The following is a 16,729-nucleotide window of genomic DNA, read 5'->3' on the forward strand; positions in this document are numbered from 1 at the left end:
TAGATTTAAACGAGATTTGTAACCTGCGATTGTCCAAAGGCCCGTGCTAACAAAATTAAAAGGGGTGGGGATGTTTTTTCCTTTTTTTATGGGAAGGGGGGGGGGAGAAAAAAAAGCTGAAAACCACCACAGAACAGAAGGTATACTCCCTGAACTGAACAGCCCAATCGGTTCAGCGATTACCAAGATCTTAATCTTCAGACATATAGCTACTTTGAATTATAGATGAAGTTTTTGTTTCTTTATGAATCGTGGACGTGAACTAATATTTGTTTTTTATATTGTTTATACCATATCTTGAGAGATTCACACATGTCTCATCTCATTAGTAACACTATATCTCAAAAGTCTAGGCACAAACCTCAGGATCTAAAGGGATAAGACAATGGCTGATAAATTAATAAACATCCACATGGGTGATACTTAACTTAATGTATCAATAAATCAAATTCAATAAAGGTTCCAAAAGTTGTTAAACCAACGAATAATAAAATGTTACTACAAAACTTTGGGGACTAGTCTTACAAACAGTGTCTCACCTCTTGCATAAACTTACATATATGTATATAAGAGTTTGGAGAAATAATGTTCTAAACCATGATGAAAATTAATGCACTGCATTGTTTACGGACAATTAAAAAACGAAAAAATATGAAAATAACAATTATCGGTAATAGTCCCTTTCGTGGCAACGCCCCTTAAAGGGCGATTCGTCGTATTTTCAAAATAGCTTTTTATAGGTCATTTTAGGTTAAGTTAGGTTATATTGGGTTAGGTGATTTCCCCACAGGGTTAGAGCCCCCCGCAGGGGCTAGAAGTAGGAGAAAACCTACTGTGAAAAATAAAAAGAATCGCCCCTTAAGGTGCGTTGCCACGAAAGGGACTATACCTCAATTATCTAATAAATATAAAACACAATCCCTCAATTAACAAAGTTAAGTATTATTGAAATAATAAAAAAAATAGGGTTCTGAAATTATTTTTTTTACTTACAAAATCTGATTTTTAAAATTTGGATGGTGTGTAAGTTAGTCGGAAAGAACATTTTGAGTATTCGGAGTTTATAGTAATGACTCTTTATATTTAGTCTATGAAGATATTATTTGGGGAAAAAACTCAGAAATAAAGCATTTTATTTCTATGAATGTTATATTGAGGCTTTTTCTTTAATTACCATTCATTGCATATGTATAATCAAATAAAGACCTATACTACTTATATTTTAGCTACAGGCGAGGCGCCTGGTATAATGTCCTTTCTTATCAGCGGACTATCACTGTTGCTTGTGCTCCTAACTCTTCCTGTTTCTTTGTTGATGACGATTAAAGTTGTACAGGTTACAATTTATACTTTATTTTGTACTTCCTATTAAATAAAAGAATTATATTTAAATCTCTATTTTTAGTAGCGAAGTTACTCTATGATTAACTTTATCTGTCCGTCCGTTTTTCTTAAGGGATAAGTTTTTCCTCGGCTGCTTTTCAAAGTAGACGGCTGAAACTTTGGGTGATGATTTTCAGTACGTATGAAAATCCAGTATATAATTTACATGGTCCTATCTGTCGGACATGCTTCAAAAGACAAAGATTACTTGACACAAAGATATATTTGATCGCATATTCTTTCTCTTTCAGAACACCTGATCTATAACTCACTTTGTCTGTTTGTCCATTCTTGATTTAGTGATTCGCTTCATATGGATGTTTTCATCCTTTTTCTCTCACTTTATTTAACCCTCAACTCCCTCTTCTTTTTACATACAATTAGAGTTTCATTTGCATGTTAGCCATACCTATCATATAAGATATTCCCTAAATAAAAATAACGTGTATAGGAATACGAACGAGCAGTAATATTCCGACTTGGTAGGCTGTTAAAGGGTGGAGCTAGAGGACCTGGAATATTCTTTATTCTACCATGTGTTGATAATTATACTAAGGTATGTTTCCTTCATATGTTGTGTCTGTCCATCCAGGGCTAGGTAAATTTTGTTTGGTTAGTTCCAAATTTTTCAACCAATAAATTCGATAGAAGTGGTAATTTTGTTTCATGATTGGGCCCGTATATCAATTAATCTCTGGTTTACTTTCAGTAAAATACTTATAATATATTAAGGTCATAATTGTGTAATAGTTAATCTAGAAATGTTAAAATCATTCTTTCACACCTTATATTGGGTTCCATTATCAATAAGATAACCTTTGAAAAGTGTAGAAACTCTATAATTATTACTGGAAAGTCTGTACTTCAATTAGTAATTAGTATATATTATTTTTCAAGTTAATTCTAAAATAAAAGATTTTAAAAATCTGTGCATGCTTTCAAAAGTTTTAATTTTTAGGTTGATATGAGAGTTGTAACTTTTGATGTGCCCCCACAGGAGGTAATCTTTTATTCCAGTATGGCTTCGAAACCAAATAATATCCACTGGATTCAAAACGGGTCGGAGCCAAACTAAAAATCATGTATCGTAATGTATCATATGTAATTTTTCACGAACAATAAAATAAAAATTTCATTGTAGTTTTTTGGTCCGTGACTTTAGTCCCTTTGGCAAACAAAACAGGATTTAATCTTATAATTTTGCCTTTGATTATCCGCGAAAATTGTCTTTAGTACGATACGATAAAAACTATAACAATTTATGTAGTCTTGACATTAACAAAACATTTAACACAAGATTTCTGTATGTGAAGAGTTAATACATTTCATTGTGTTCTACATCTGTATATATTAAACTGTTATCATTTTATCGACATTGTTAGAATAGCGCTTTCGTTTTGAAACTCATTGATCTAGAATCATTACTCTTAACGGGCTAGTAAGTTTAATTAATAAGTTGAACCATATAACTTTCGAAATTTGATTATTCGGTTAGAAAGTCTATGTTAATTTCTTTAGATTTCATAATTAAAGAATGAGTTAGTTTTAAAAAGGGACTAATGCTATATGTTAACTTTTGACTTTAAAACGCAAATTATATTTTGCCTGAGCGTATAAAGGAATGATACAAAGAAACTGTTAGTTATAGAGTAGCCTTTATTCCAAAATGAATATACATAATTTGTAAATATGATATTAGATATACAGAAAATAACTGATAAATATATAGTAGTTTTGTTATAAGAATTAATAATTTGGGGTGTAGTCCCTTTCGTGACAACGCCTCTTAAGAGGCGTTTCGTCGTATTTTCACAGTAGCTATTCTCCACTTTCTAGCCCCTGCTCTAACCCTGCGGGGCCAATTACCTCACCTAATAAGACCTAACCTAACCTAAAATAACCTATCAAAAGCCATTGTGAAAATACGACAACACGCCCCTTAAGAGGCGTTGTCACGAAAGGGACTATACCCCAAATTTGTATTTAGATATTGACCAAAGATTCAGTGACCATACATGTAGATGCCATTCTTTACTATAAGGTATTATTAATTCTTGTACTAATTTCACCATACTCACAAACTAGCCGAAAACCTGATGCTTACCTAAAAGTTAACAACAAATCGTTTTTTGGTTATGAACTACTTCAGTATCTTTTAAAAGATAAAGCTTTTCTATAATTGTCCATCGATTTCAAACTTTAAATCGATTCCTATAACATAACAGTTAGATACTGTTTAGAAAGCAGAGCAACTCTATAATCGTAACCAGAAAATCCGTGTCATTATTTAAAACGTGTGGATTTTCTAAAAATTGACTACAGTTTTGTTCTGTGATATAATTATCCTATTGGTCTAATTTTTGTTATAATAATTCCTAGTATATCAAGGTGCATTATTATAAATGAGGCAGCTCTGTAATCCTAAAAATTATTAACTAAATAGAAGAAAAACAACAATTTTCCCTAGCCTTTGTTGCGAACAGTAGGCCATGCCATGATTATAGAGAATTTGTTGTATTCAAAATGATATTCAACTTTATTTGATGTTAATTACACTCTTAATAGAATCGGAAATAGATATTTATTATCCAGAATATAATATGGAGCTAGACATTTTCCTTTTAACTTTATTTGAGCATATAAAAAAAAGATGTTAAAGGCATATGTTTTTTCATACAGACGATTTTTCTTTGGAGAGTGCTGGTACGTTCCCCAAATACCTTCGTTGGACATATGAGAAGCTTATCTGTAATGGAGAACTATATCGGTTCATCGGTTAACGATTTTTTAATCTACACACACACACAAAGACATCCTGTTACTTTAAAGGGTAAAACTAAGTGATATATTACTTATCTTTTTATAATCTGTATATTATAACAATCTTATTTAACTTAGGATTTTATAAATAGTAATATTAATAAAAGATTTGTACAAAAGAAAGGATAAAAATAATTCAAATAAAGTAAAAAAGATTTTTCCACATATTTTTCTGAATTTGATATATCGTGATTTATTTTCTATTCATTGCTATCATCAAAGCAACATATCTTATTCCAACAAATAAAACTATATAAAAAATAGCGGGAAAAAATCAATAATTGAAAAGATAGAAGAACGTAATAGTTGTTTATTGCATTGCATTATAGACACCTTTCCTCGGAGTGTAAAATAAAAAATTATAAGATTATAAAAAGTATAGCTCTACCCCAAGGGGCCGAATGCCTGGGCGAACAAAACTAGTATTAATGTTATGATTTTTATTTCAATATATGAGCGGAAAATTGTTTGTAATTCAATGCAATACATGATTTTTTAGTATGGTCAAGAGCTAGTTCTAATCCATTGGATATAAATCGGTTTTGAAGACATACATGAAACATTATTCATACAAGAATACGGCGATAATGTGTCAGTTATGACTACTTTATTTCTGTTGCAATTTAGTTGATAACAATAAATGTAAAAACAAAGTTTTATAATCCAAATAACTACATGGCCCAAGTGGTAGAGACACTTTTCGTTTGCTAGCATATTGCTTTCTGTTCTGATGTAAGGACTGGGCTATATTTATAATTCCGAAGCTAATAGCTGATTTCAAAGACCCATTACAAAATCTGTGGGCAATGTTACATATAGCTCATGCTTCCTATAATCTTTTACTTTAATACAATAACAATGAAGTTATATTCAATTTTCCATGGTTGCTATTTATTAAAATTTGTTGGATTGTAGAGTGGAGCCACTTTGATCAAATAATATAAAATTTCAAGAGAGGGAATAAGTTTACATTTTTTACCACTGTGACTGTAAAAATATGATTTTACTTTACCTTTTACTGGCGGCTACACCCCTAGAGGCACTTGAAACAATTTTAAAAAGAAAAGTAAACAAATATTTAGTAAGGTTATTTAATTCTAGGTCAATTTGTCTTGATAGGGTGGTGACACACTCCCCCCAAATAGTTGTAAACCTTTCAAGTATTTTATTAAAAAATCTGGAAGTATTTAATGATATGATAAACCACTCGACACATTTATTTTTCTGAATTTTTTATTGTCAAGCTTGATGTTTTTTATGTAGTAGTCAATTGCTAACCATTCAAGAACCATGGCTTCGAAAAAAACCATTAAAAACTTTAACAATTCTGTAATCTGAAATTAAATGATAACCGTCCATACCAGGTTTTGACAAAGTAAGATACTTTTTTGTAGATCAAAATATTCAATTGACATTAGACTCTTTCATTTTAAAAAGTCATAATTAAATGTTAATTCAATATATTGATTATATTTGTACACTGTAGATCCTAAAACTATCATGTTTAAATACGTTTCCCCTGCTACTGTTCAAAGCGTGTTAAGTTAATTTAGTAAGCTCAGTGTAATATCTTATCTTACAATGTGACTTGTTAGATTTTTACAACATTATCTTTAGAATTTTCGGTATTCATTTGACTTCATTAAATAACCATCGTACCATGATATAATTTAGTAAAGTTTTTTGTCTGAATCTTAAAATTTCAATAACTACATAACTTATTGAGTACTATATTTTAGGAAAGCTTCACTTAGGTTTCTGGTTTTAGGCTATTTTCATTTTTAGACATAGGCATTGGGTTAGTTCTAGGCTAATTTTTCTGCCCCCTTCTGACAGATTTCCTAGATGCGCAATCGTTAGTAATTCAAAAATATAACAAACAAAATTTTGGAAATGAAAAGAAAGCATAGTGTATTTTTGTAAAACCTTTACCTAATTCAAATAAATCTTTATGAGAAAAAAAACTGGAACAGTCTTATCAATTTTCCTTAATTTGATGACATTTAAAGTTTATAAATCCCTCAGTTTTTGTCAATTTAAAAAGAGAATGGTATTCTGATAAACAAATTAAAGAATGAAAGAATTTAGAAACAACATTTAATTTATAACTCAACTGAACTGCATGAAATTAAAAACTCTTTAGCTCATGTTCCCTTCATATACAACTATTAGATAAACCCCTAGAGGCCTCTAGGTACACTAAAGGTTTGGGAGGGAGTGTCGATAGGGGGTGTGTATTGTTCTGGGGAAAAACAAACAGACATACAGAACAGATATCCTGTTACTTTTATATAAAGATTACAATGTTTTATAACAGCCATAATTAATTAAATTATGATTGGTTGGTTTAAACTAGCGATGTTCAAGGTTTCTAACCATTAATTCTAATCTATACAGATTTTGTTTATCATATTTTTTTTTGGGCTGTAAATCAACTTATGTTTTATTGTCTTATCCCTTAAGTTCCCTGTATTATATTATACTTATATTTTAATATATTAGAATATTTTTCTCTGTTTTATTTTCTAAAATAAAGGATAAACAAAAATAATTTACTCATTGAAATTAATTTTTAATCATATTAAACATGCAAGCCCTGAATTCTATGAGTGTACGTTAGCCGCATTTTTGTAAATGCGCCTGATTGCGGATAATGATTTTCATTGCTACGCTACTACGCTATCAGGGAGGATGGGGACATTGTGCTGTTTATTACACTTATCCACAAAGTGTTATGATAACGTTTTCTTATTTATTGGCTTAACATCTTTTATTAAATGTCTATTGGTTGGTTCGTTTAGTTAATTGTCCCAACGTTTAAACCACTTATTGTAATATAAGGAAGGGGTAATATTGTATATCATCATAGGGAATGTATATCAATTTATCGGCAATTGACTTAAGTTTTTTAACATTATGTAAATTGTAATGTCATCTACCATGTCTACTTTAGTTTATTAGTCGACATAAGACATTGAAATATTTCCTGATAAATATTACTAGAAAAGTACCCTATTAAGACACATAATTTAAAAATAGAGAAAGGTAGTTTTTTTTATTTGTTTATTTATTACTTCAGGACAGGTTAGGTTACGATATATTGGGTAGACCCGCAGGTTTAATATAGTAAAAAAATATGTCAATTTATTTGAAAAAAAGGGTGTGTAGTAAGTGCCAAATGTGTAAAACCCTCTATATTTATGAACTCTTCTCAACAAAGTTTAAAATGAATTAGTTATAAGATGAAAATAAAATTCCCCTGGCCTTTAGAATTAGGGAAAATAATATTCTATAGATTTTAAATCCAACTATGGTTTCAAGGGGGAATTATATTTTAAACTTATTTGAATTTTAAGCTACTCCTCTAAATCATATCCGTACGTGGTTTACACATAATTAAACGGAAACTTCTTTCTTCCAATATGCCTACGAAACTGATTAACATCCGCTGGATTAGAACCGGTTTTAAGAACTTTTTACAATTTTTCCTCAAACATATTTTTTTTGGCTGACACCAATATATTAAAAAAAAAGTCTGTATGTATTAATTTAAGGTGAGTAATGCCACCTCTTGTGTGGCCAATGTTGACGATTATGGAAAATCTACAAGGCTTTTGGCAGCCACAACTCTAAGGTGAGAAAACCTCATTCTAATGGCTTAGAAACCAATTAATATCCACTGGATAAGAACCGGTTTTCAGCCATTCTCGAAAATTATATGTAGAATCGTATTTATACAGACAATTTACCAATCAAATCAATCACAAATTATGAAATTAATACGTGTTTTGTTAGGCCGGGCCCTCGGGGCTAACTAAACTGGAATTAAACTTATAATCTATTAATTTACTATTTGCGGAAAGTTGTCTATAATAAATAACTAATTCTCATCCCCTCTCAACTACTGATGAAACTAGATGGCCAGAAATTTTTGTGAGGTTCCCCTTTTTATGAAAAATTTCTTATTATAACACAGTAAAAGTCAAAACTTGCGCCGTTGACCTCTTTACTTAACAACCTTTGTTTTTGTGTACTTTTCAGTATTTTTTTACTTTGGTACATTGTTTCAAAGAATGTTTATTTTTTTTATTAATTTTATAATTTGCTGATATATTATTCCAATGCTGTTATTTCGGACAAATTGCATGATATTTTCATGAACATTATGACCAAAAATAAACATTGCTATCCTAAAATCTACTACTATTGTATATGATCATCCTTATTATATTTCAGAAATGTTTTGGGAACAAAATCTCTGCAAGAAATTTTATCAGATAGAGAATCCATAGCCCATGACATGCAGGTAGAATTTTTTGTGAAGATTATTAATATTTGTAATACAGTCGATATATTATTACTTGGATCATATATTATTATCATGTACTCATATAGGGTAAAACTTTTAGCTGACTAAATAATGATCTTTCCCATCCTCTATCCACTACTATTACCCATAATTAGGTCAGCAGAAACATATCCTTATTCCCTGTGTTTTAAGTTATATTAGTTGGTTAAATTAGTGTTCTTTCTTTAATTTAAATTATAAAACTCTAATTTAAATATCATAATATTCTAAAGTTGAAAATTGAATTGTAAAATTGGAAAGCAAAGACGTCCAATGGGGGGGGGGGGGGTAAAGTGGGGATTATCCCCCCCCAAAAAAAAACGAATTTGGGGTAGGCACCCCCAAATTTTTTTTCATTTTTTTCAAAGTTGGAGGGGGGTTAACACCAATGTACCCCCACAGGAAGTGACGAATTATTGAGTTATTGCAGTAATTTAATTCCATGAATAAAAAAAAGATAATATGTTGAATGTTTCTTAAAAGCATCATATTTTTTGGTGGTTTTAAAATAGCTGGCAGTTGCATGATACACTTTCTATTAATTCTTAGAAGATAAATATTTGCTAAAGTCTGGAGGAAATTCAAGAGTAATGGAGTGCCTACAATATCGATTATGATAAACATAATCATCTTCTTTAAAGCAATTGGTTGAAAAGATAGGCAATAGAGAGAATATCCCAGTTAAGATGCAACAACAAATCCAATGTTTTTAATCATTTTACGAGTAAAATGTTTTCTCTTAAAAAGTTGTTATACTTATCCTATTGAGTTATTTATTTACAATACAAGTATTCACATTTATTCATTTATTTTTAACTATTTTAAAAACTCAATCAATTCTTTAACTTACTATTAACTTTTTTCATGTAATGTACGAACACCATTGAAATTAGAAATGGCATAAATGCTTCCACAAATATCAAATATTTAAGTCCAGGGAGTAAGGGAGGGGACAATGGATCGAATGTTCAATTTTTAGGAGACTACTTTAGGTACTTGATTAAAGGGAATGTGCAAGAATTTAGCAGGTTCTGACGGACTTTGGGTACTAGCGCATCATTGTCGCTAACTCGCTGAGTTAGTTTTGATGATCCAAAAATTTATATCTATCTATCTATCTATCCATCTATCTATCTATCTATCTATCTATCTATCTATCTATCTATCTATCTATCTATCTATCTATCTATCTATCTATCTATCTATCTATCTATCTATCTATCTATCTATCTATCTATCTATCTATCTATCTATCTATCTATCTATCTATCTATCTATCTATCTATCTATCTATCTATCTATCTATCTATCTATCTATCTATCTATCTATCTATCTATCTATCTATCTATCTATCTATCTATCTATCTATCTATCTATCTATCTATCTATCTATCTATCAATCTATTTATCTATCTATCTATCTATCGTTCTATCGTTCTATCTATCTATTTATCTATCTATCTATCTATATATATATATATATATATATATATATATATATATATCTATCTATTTATCTAGTTATCTCTTGACGAGGCTACTGACCCCTGGGGAGTGAAAGTTGAAAGAGTTGAAGTGTAAGAATTATTTAGTTTTTTAAGAGCAAGGCTTCTCTACAATAGGCTAGTCTGTACCACGTTGCTTTCCGACAATGCAACTTTAGTATGATTTCATTTTTGATTAAATTAAATTTTTTCCCATTGGCGCGCGCATCATCAGCTAAAGAAATCAACAGGGCCTATGAATGCACTAACTATTTAAGAAGTCCTTAATTTTAATTCACTTTTACGGCAAATTTCTTATTGCGTCTGACATATCAGTAATATGAAAGTTTTAAGTCAACAAATAAGAGAACGTGTTTTATAAAACTTTAGGTACCTGTCAGTTCAAGTTAGAATACAATTTGGAATAACTATATCCTTTGGAGTCTAGAGGACATGCCACAATATTTTGTTCTAACAAGGATGACAACTTCCATAAAATCGAAGCTCTAAAACGGAAGGACAAACGAACATGAACACTTTTATAGTATCAGAACTCATTAATCGGTATATAAAAGTAAAGAAATCGAAAAAATTGCAAATAAATTTGTTAAAATCTGCTGAAATACAGGATAATGTTTAAGGACATACTTACATTTTTAGGACTTGATTATAAAGATGCTTCGCTTATAACATTGTACAGGAATCAGTATTACAAAAATCAGATCAATCGGATAATAATATAACATACAAATTTGTTGTTAAAAAGGAATAAATCGACGTGTTTAAAATGAACGTACGGACATTCTGGTATTGTTTATAGAGTTGCTACGCTTTCTAAATTGTACCTAAATACTACAGGAATAACTTTTTTGAAATGTTTAAATATAAGCATTTACCTATGGAAATCTTTTATCCTTCTTTTACACGTCAAGAAAAACTTGAATTGTCCAAATCAGAGTTTATATTCTCAAGTGAATAAATTTTAAACGATGTTAATGAATAAAATAATAAATGGTTTATTAAGAAAAAAAAATTGATGTGTTTCAAAGTTTGAGGGGGGTAAACACTCCCTATCCCCATCCTTGGACGTCTATGCCTTAGAATAACTTTGTACAAAGCACAAGAATACTCCCATACCGAAACCGATTTATATCCGAAGGATTAACTGGTTATCAGCCATACTAAAAAAACGTGTATAGCATTCAATTACAGACAATTTTTCACAAATATCTAAATAAATATCATAAAAATAATACCTGTCGACCCCTCAAGGATAGCAAAACTGGTATAAACTTATTTTTTTTATTTCAATTTCCACGGAAAGCTGTCTATAATACGATGCGATAAATAACTATACTTGTATACCTCTAGACGAGATGTAAGACTGCCAGAAAGTCTGCAACGGGCTATGGCAGCTGAGGCCGAAGCCGCTAGAGAAGCCAGAGCTAAGGTAATATAAATTTCCTCCAAATTGTGTCTTTGAAATATTAGAGTAAAACACTAAAGGGAGAAATCGTTAAATAATGTATTTCCCTATCCCAATGACCTTGTGTCGAATCTCAATTGGGAATTTGAAAATCAATCAATGGTGTCAGGAATATTAACGCAGCCAAGAACCAGAAAACAATTTGCTAGCAGACAAGAAAGGTCATTGAAAAAAGCAGGAAGGTGTTCATTAGGGCGGGTTCATATCGGAATTAGACAAAGAGGGGATGTGCAACAGATAAAACTAACTTTAAAAAAATTTCTGACTGAAAAAGAATTTGAAAAAATTGATTTTTAGAATGCGACCACTTAAAAATGTATTTCATTAATTAAAAAATATGCAAAGATGACATTTTAAGTCCTCTCCACTTATTATCTCAGTTCCTATTAGTGCTAGAGGGCTAAATATTTTTGTGCATATCCCCAGTTAGATAAAAAATTTCCGTCAAAGTCAGTCAAAGCCATATTTTACCCTTTATTTACCAACCTTTTACCAACGACCAGACATACAATTGTATAGCTATTTGTAAATGAGAGTAAAAAATTTATTGAATCAGAACTATGGCTTCATGGTGCTCCCAGGAAATTCCTTGAGGAGTAGAATCAGGAACTTTTGTATGTTTCAAAATATCCATTTTTAAAGGTTTTTTGATAACTGTCCAATTTATTGAGGTTTTTTGAGATTTTCTCAGGCAAGGAACGAGATTTTTTGAAACGATCAAAAGTTCCTGATTCTACTCCTCAATGCCTTTCCTGGGAGCACCGTGAAGCCATAGCTCTGATTCAATAAATTTTTGACACCCATTTACAAATAGCTATACAATTGAATGTCTGGTCGTCAGCGGTTTTAAGACTTAGGATAAATTTTAAATCATCCAGATGTGTATTATACTCATAAAAATCATTTGCAGATTCACGCTTTGGTTTCAGAAAAAAATGTCCAATATCAACCCACCCTAGTATTCATCTGTATATATAACTATACCATAGATCTGTTTTTGAAATAAGTGGCATGCGGTAAGGGGGTGTCAACAACTCCCTTAAAATTGAAATTGGGTAGACCTATCTTTCCCTCTTTTAACCCCTTTATGGTTTCACGCCTGTGGTGAAATGCTGTGCACACCACTGTTTGTAATAGTAGTTGCTTCGACCCTAGCCTCTAAGAGTTTCATCCTAATATATGTACGTAGGTTCTCTGTTGTTTTTTTGGTGTTACCCTCCTTAAAAATAGCACAAACTTTCCCAGGATCTAGGAGAAGCTACACTGTAAAGGATAAATGTATCGATTACGCTGTTAGTGAGATCCTTCGGTACAGACAGTCACATAGAAATCCTGTTACTTTTATACAAGGATTTGTTTGTCAAATTGTTTGTATCTTCCTCTAGTGATTATTTTGAAATTATTGAAAATCTATTTTGATATCGAAAATGCATAACAGAAAAACAATATGGCGTATATAGAGGGGAGCATTATTGTTGAAATACACTGACATACTAAGAAGACCAAGAATGACAACATCTATAAATTGTTTATCATTTTCGTCAAATTGGTTTGTGGTTTGGGGGTGGTCACTGTTTACCCCTCTCCCACATGGAGACCCCCCCCCCCCTAAAAAAAAGATCTCTGAAAACGTCAAAACAAATTTCCTTAGTTTTAGGGGAATTTGTTTCATTTCAAACTCAAAATAGGGTTTAATTTACTCCTTACAAAAGTTCTTACACACCCTTAAAATAGACAGCTTACTATTTTACAATAGAAAAGATTGACGCTTGTGCATAATTTAATTGACATTTATGGTGGATTTTAAGTGGATTTTCCTCAATCATTTTTACTTTGTATGTTTTGTTTTTTAATTAATTGATTGCTATTTTGTTAGGTAATAGCTGCTGAAGGAGAACATAAAGCCAGCAGAGCATTGAGACATGCTGCTGATGTCATCAGTGAAAGCCCGGCTGCTCTTCAGGTAAGCTGTTCTTAAACATTTTTACACATAGAAATGCTGTTGTTATCATCAGCAAAAGCCAAGTTGCCCCTAAGGTTAGCTGTTATTAAGCATCTTAACACCTAGCTATGCTGCTGGTGTCATCAGTGAGAGCCCTGCGGCTCTTCAGGTAAGCTGTTATGCACTTTGACGTACTGATAATGTGATTACTGAATGCAGAGCTGCTTTACAGGTAAGCTGTTATGCACTTCGTCGTACTGATGATATGATTACTGAATGCAGAGCTGCTTTACAGGTAAGCTGTTAAGCCCTATAGAGTATTTCTGGTGTTATTAGTGAAAGCTAGTCCTTACATTAGTTGTTCTTCATAAGAATTATGAAAAGTTGTTCCTAAGCATCTTTCGACCCAAACATGCTGCTAATGTCACCAGTACGAGCCCAGTTGCTATTCAGGTTAGCCGTTCTTTGGTGTTTTAGGCTAAGATTGTGTAAACAATTGAAGTCCTGATTGCATCCAGGAAATTTTTTTTGAAGAAAACTGGATTTTTTGTTTTTTCTTTTAAAGTTTCTTTAAAGTCATAGAATGCTTAGCAAATGACAGATTTCAGTAAAACTTTGAATTTATTCAAGTAGTTGTGTATCAAAAAGATATTTTATTTATTCAACAATTTCATGAGAATAATTTTAAAACATCAACAAAATATGTAAACGTTTATATAATCATAAAATTACAGATTTGTATAAAAGGTTTTTTTGCTATATTTTTACGAAACATATTCTATAATTATTTGAAACACGTTTTATTTTTTTATTTTTCCTTTATATTCATCAAATTATACAAAATATTTGACTGTCTTTTAAGATCTCAATAAGCACAAAGTGATTTTCCCTTTTCAAGAAACTTTATATATGTACTGCGTTTTTTTCTGTTTATTTCATTTATTAATTAAAGTATTGTGTGTGATGGCTTTCAGCTATTTTTTTTGCTTCCCTTCCCCTTCCCAAGTAACCTAGACTTCCATAGAATTTAAGCAAACAATTGGGAAAATTTGATTGTTTCCAAATTATTCCAACGTCTCCTACCTTCCCTGAGTAAAGGCTAATTCATAATTTACTTGACACATTGTATTAATTTTAGTTGAGATATCTGCAAACCCTGAATAATATTTCTGCTGAGAAGAATTCTACCATCATTTTTCCTGTACCTATTGACATCATTTCTAGATTTCTACCCAGGTAGATAGATATTAGCTAAGTAGATATATAGATAGAAACAATATTTCTGCTGAGAAGAATTCTACCATCATATTTCCAGTACCTATTGACATCATTTCTAGATTTCTACCCAGGTAGATAGATATTAGCTAAGTAGATATATAGATAGATACAATATTTCTGATGATAAGAAAGCTACCATCATATTTCCAGTACCTATTGACATCTTTCTAGATTTCTACCCAGGTAGATAGATATTAGCTAAGTAGATAGATAGATACAATATTTCTGCTGAGAAGAATTCTACCATCATTTTCCCTGTACCTATTGACATCATTTCTAGATTTCTACCTAGCCAGTTAGATAGATAGAGAGATAGATATGTAGATAGATAGAGAGGTAGATAGAAAAATTCTACCATCAGATTTCCAGTACCAATTGACATCATTTCTAGATTTTTACCCATGTAGATAGATAGAGAGATAGATAAGTATAAATTAATATCATTTTAAGATTTCTAGATATATAATTATATAGCTAATTAGATAGAGAAACAATGATGGAAAGTGATAGATGTACAGAGGGAGATATACTTAGGTTAAGCGAGAAAGTATGAGAAAAATGAAAAGAAAAAAATGAAAGGGAGAATGATACCTAAGGAGAGAGAAAAAACACATAAAGAAGCAAAAAGCAATAAGACAGCTTTACAGACATCAAAATCGGAAGGAAACAGATAAACACACAATTTCAGACAAAGAACAACTACTTTAAAAAGTTAACAACCAATATTTAGGCTAAATGAAGTATTCCCCCCAACCCCGGCGCCACAGAAGGAAATTGTATCGCCTGTGTCCTCCTCAAGAATTATGAAGCACCAAAGCAGCCAGGGATGGAATTATTTATAGAGACGCGATTTTTAAAAAATTAAACAAGAACAGTAATGTTTAAGTATCATAACAATTTTGCAAAAATCTTTACATCTTAATAGAATTTTACGGAAAAATTAATAGTTATTTCTTTCATCGTATTATAAACGGCTTTCCGCTGATATAAAATGTACATTTCAAAAATCGTATCGGCGTTGAAGATATCTTTACCAAGAGAGGCAAAAGTGAAATCTTACATTTCAAAAATCGTTGAAGATATCTTCACCAAGAGAGGGGAAAGTGGAAGGGTAGATTACAGTTTTAAAGGGTCCAAACCATAATCATAGATTATATTTCTGCTTCTATAAAAATGGATTCAACTCCCTAACTGTTTATGGAATTTTAATTGATTGGTTCCAAACTTAACAGAAAGATGTGATTTTGCATATCATCATTGGGAACACATATCAATTTATTGTCTTATCCTTTAATATCCCTGAGTTTTAATGAACAATTTCTTTAGTTACTAGAAACAACTACAATAAAATAAATCCATCATTTGATAGGATTTAACAGCTGTTCCGAGAATTATACCTAACCCCGGCTGCCAAGATTTAGCTGCGACTGCTGTAACCATCGAGAACCTGCCTATCAAGCAATATTGATGATTCAAATTTTAGTCACATATCAATATTCTATTATATAAAGTAGTAAGGTTTTTTTTGTCTGAAGCTTAATATTTTAACAACTCTTGAACCGATAGGATTCTCCATGTAAGGGGATGTTATGGGCTATTTGATTTATATATCTAAGCCTTTGGATAGTTTTTGGCTAATTTTTACATCTTTAAATAGAGAGCCTCTAGATCCTATGGGCGCATACATTTTATATTGTAAAAGTATTTTGATACTAATATCTTGATCATAATAACCTCCTCAACCCTGCAGGTTTTAATCTATCTTGGGGGTGAGGAGATATTCAAAAGTCCAATGATAATTAGTTGCTTTTTCTAATAGGAAATGTTCATAAATTCTAAATAAAAGTATAGGTAGATAAAATATAGAAGTAACAAAATTTTAATAAAAAAAAAACACAAAAGATACATGATTAATTATTTAAATTAAGTAATTAATCTTACAAAATAATGATTAATGAATAAAAAGCACATTTTTCCTAATAAATGT

The 16,729-nt window shown here is 31.0% G+C and overlaps 1 protein-coding gene across 1 annotated transcript; it reads left to right on the top strand.

Annotated features, from left to right (window-relative positions):
• The first annotated feature begins 1,230 nt into the window (after positions 1-1,230).
• LOC145315241 (band 7 protein AGAP004871-like) lies at positions 1,231-14,704 on the top strand. The gene is made up of 10 exons (XM_080155270.1): positions 1,231-1,336; positions 1,835-1,939; positions 2,342-2,383; positions 3,371-3,424; positions 7,758-7,837; positions 8,440-8,509; positions 10,074-10,129; positions 11,408-11,486; positions 13,399-13,485; positions 14,603-14,704. Exons 1-10 carry the CDS (start codon positions 1,250-1,252, stop codon positions 14,702-14,704), a joined length of 762 nt encoding a protein of 253 aa, XP_080011396.1. The 5' UTR covers positions 1,231-1,249.
• The last annotated feature ends 2,025 nt before the right edge of the window (positions 14,705-16,729 follow it).

Source organism: Acartia tonsa, chromosome 3 (genome assembly GCF_053477335.1).
Source record: "Acartia tonsa isolate MP-2025a chromosome 3, ASM5347733v1, whole genome shotgun sequence".
Classification (NCBI taxonomy): domain Eukaryota; kingdom Metazoa; phylum Arthropoda; class Copepoda; order Calanoida; family Acartiidae; genus Acartia; species Acartia tonsa.

Coding starts and splice junctions, on each gene's coding strand:
- LOC145315241 (XM_080155270.1), top strand. CDS start 1,250: ATGTCCTTTCTTATCAGCGGACTATCACTGTTGCTTGTGCTCCTAACT. Junction 10,130..11,407: donor AAAGTTGAAAGAGTTGAAGT/GTAAGAATTATT, acceptor GTATACCTCTAG/ACGAGATGTAAGACTGCCAG. Junction 11,487..13,398: donor CTAGAGAAGCCAGAGCTAAG/GTAATATAAATT, acceptor CTATTTTGTTAG/GTAATAGCTGCTGAAGGAGA.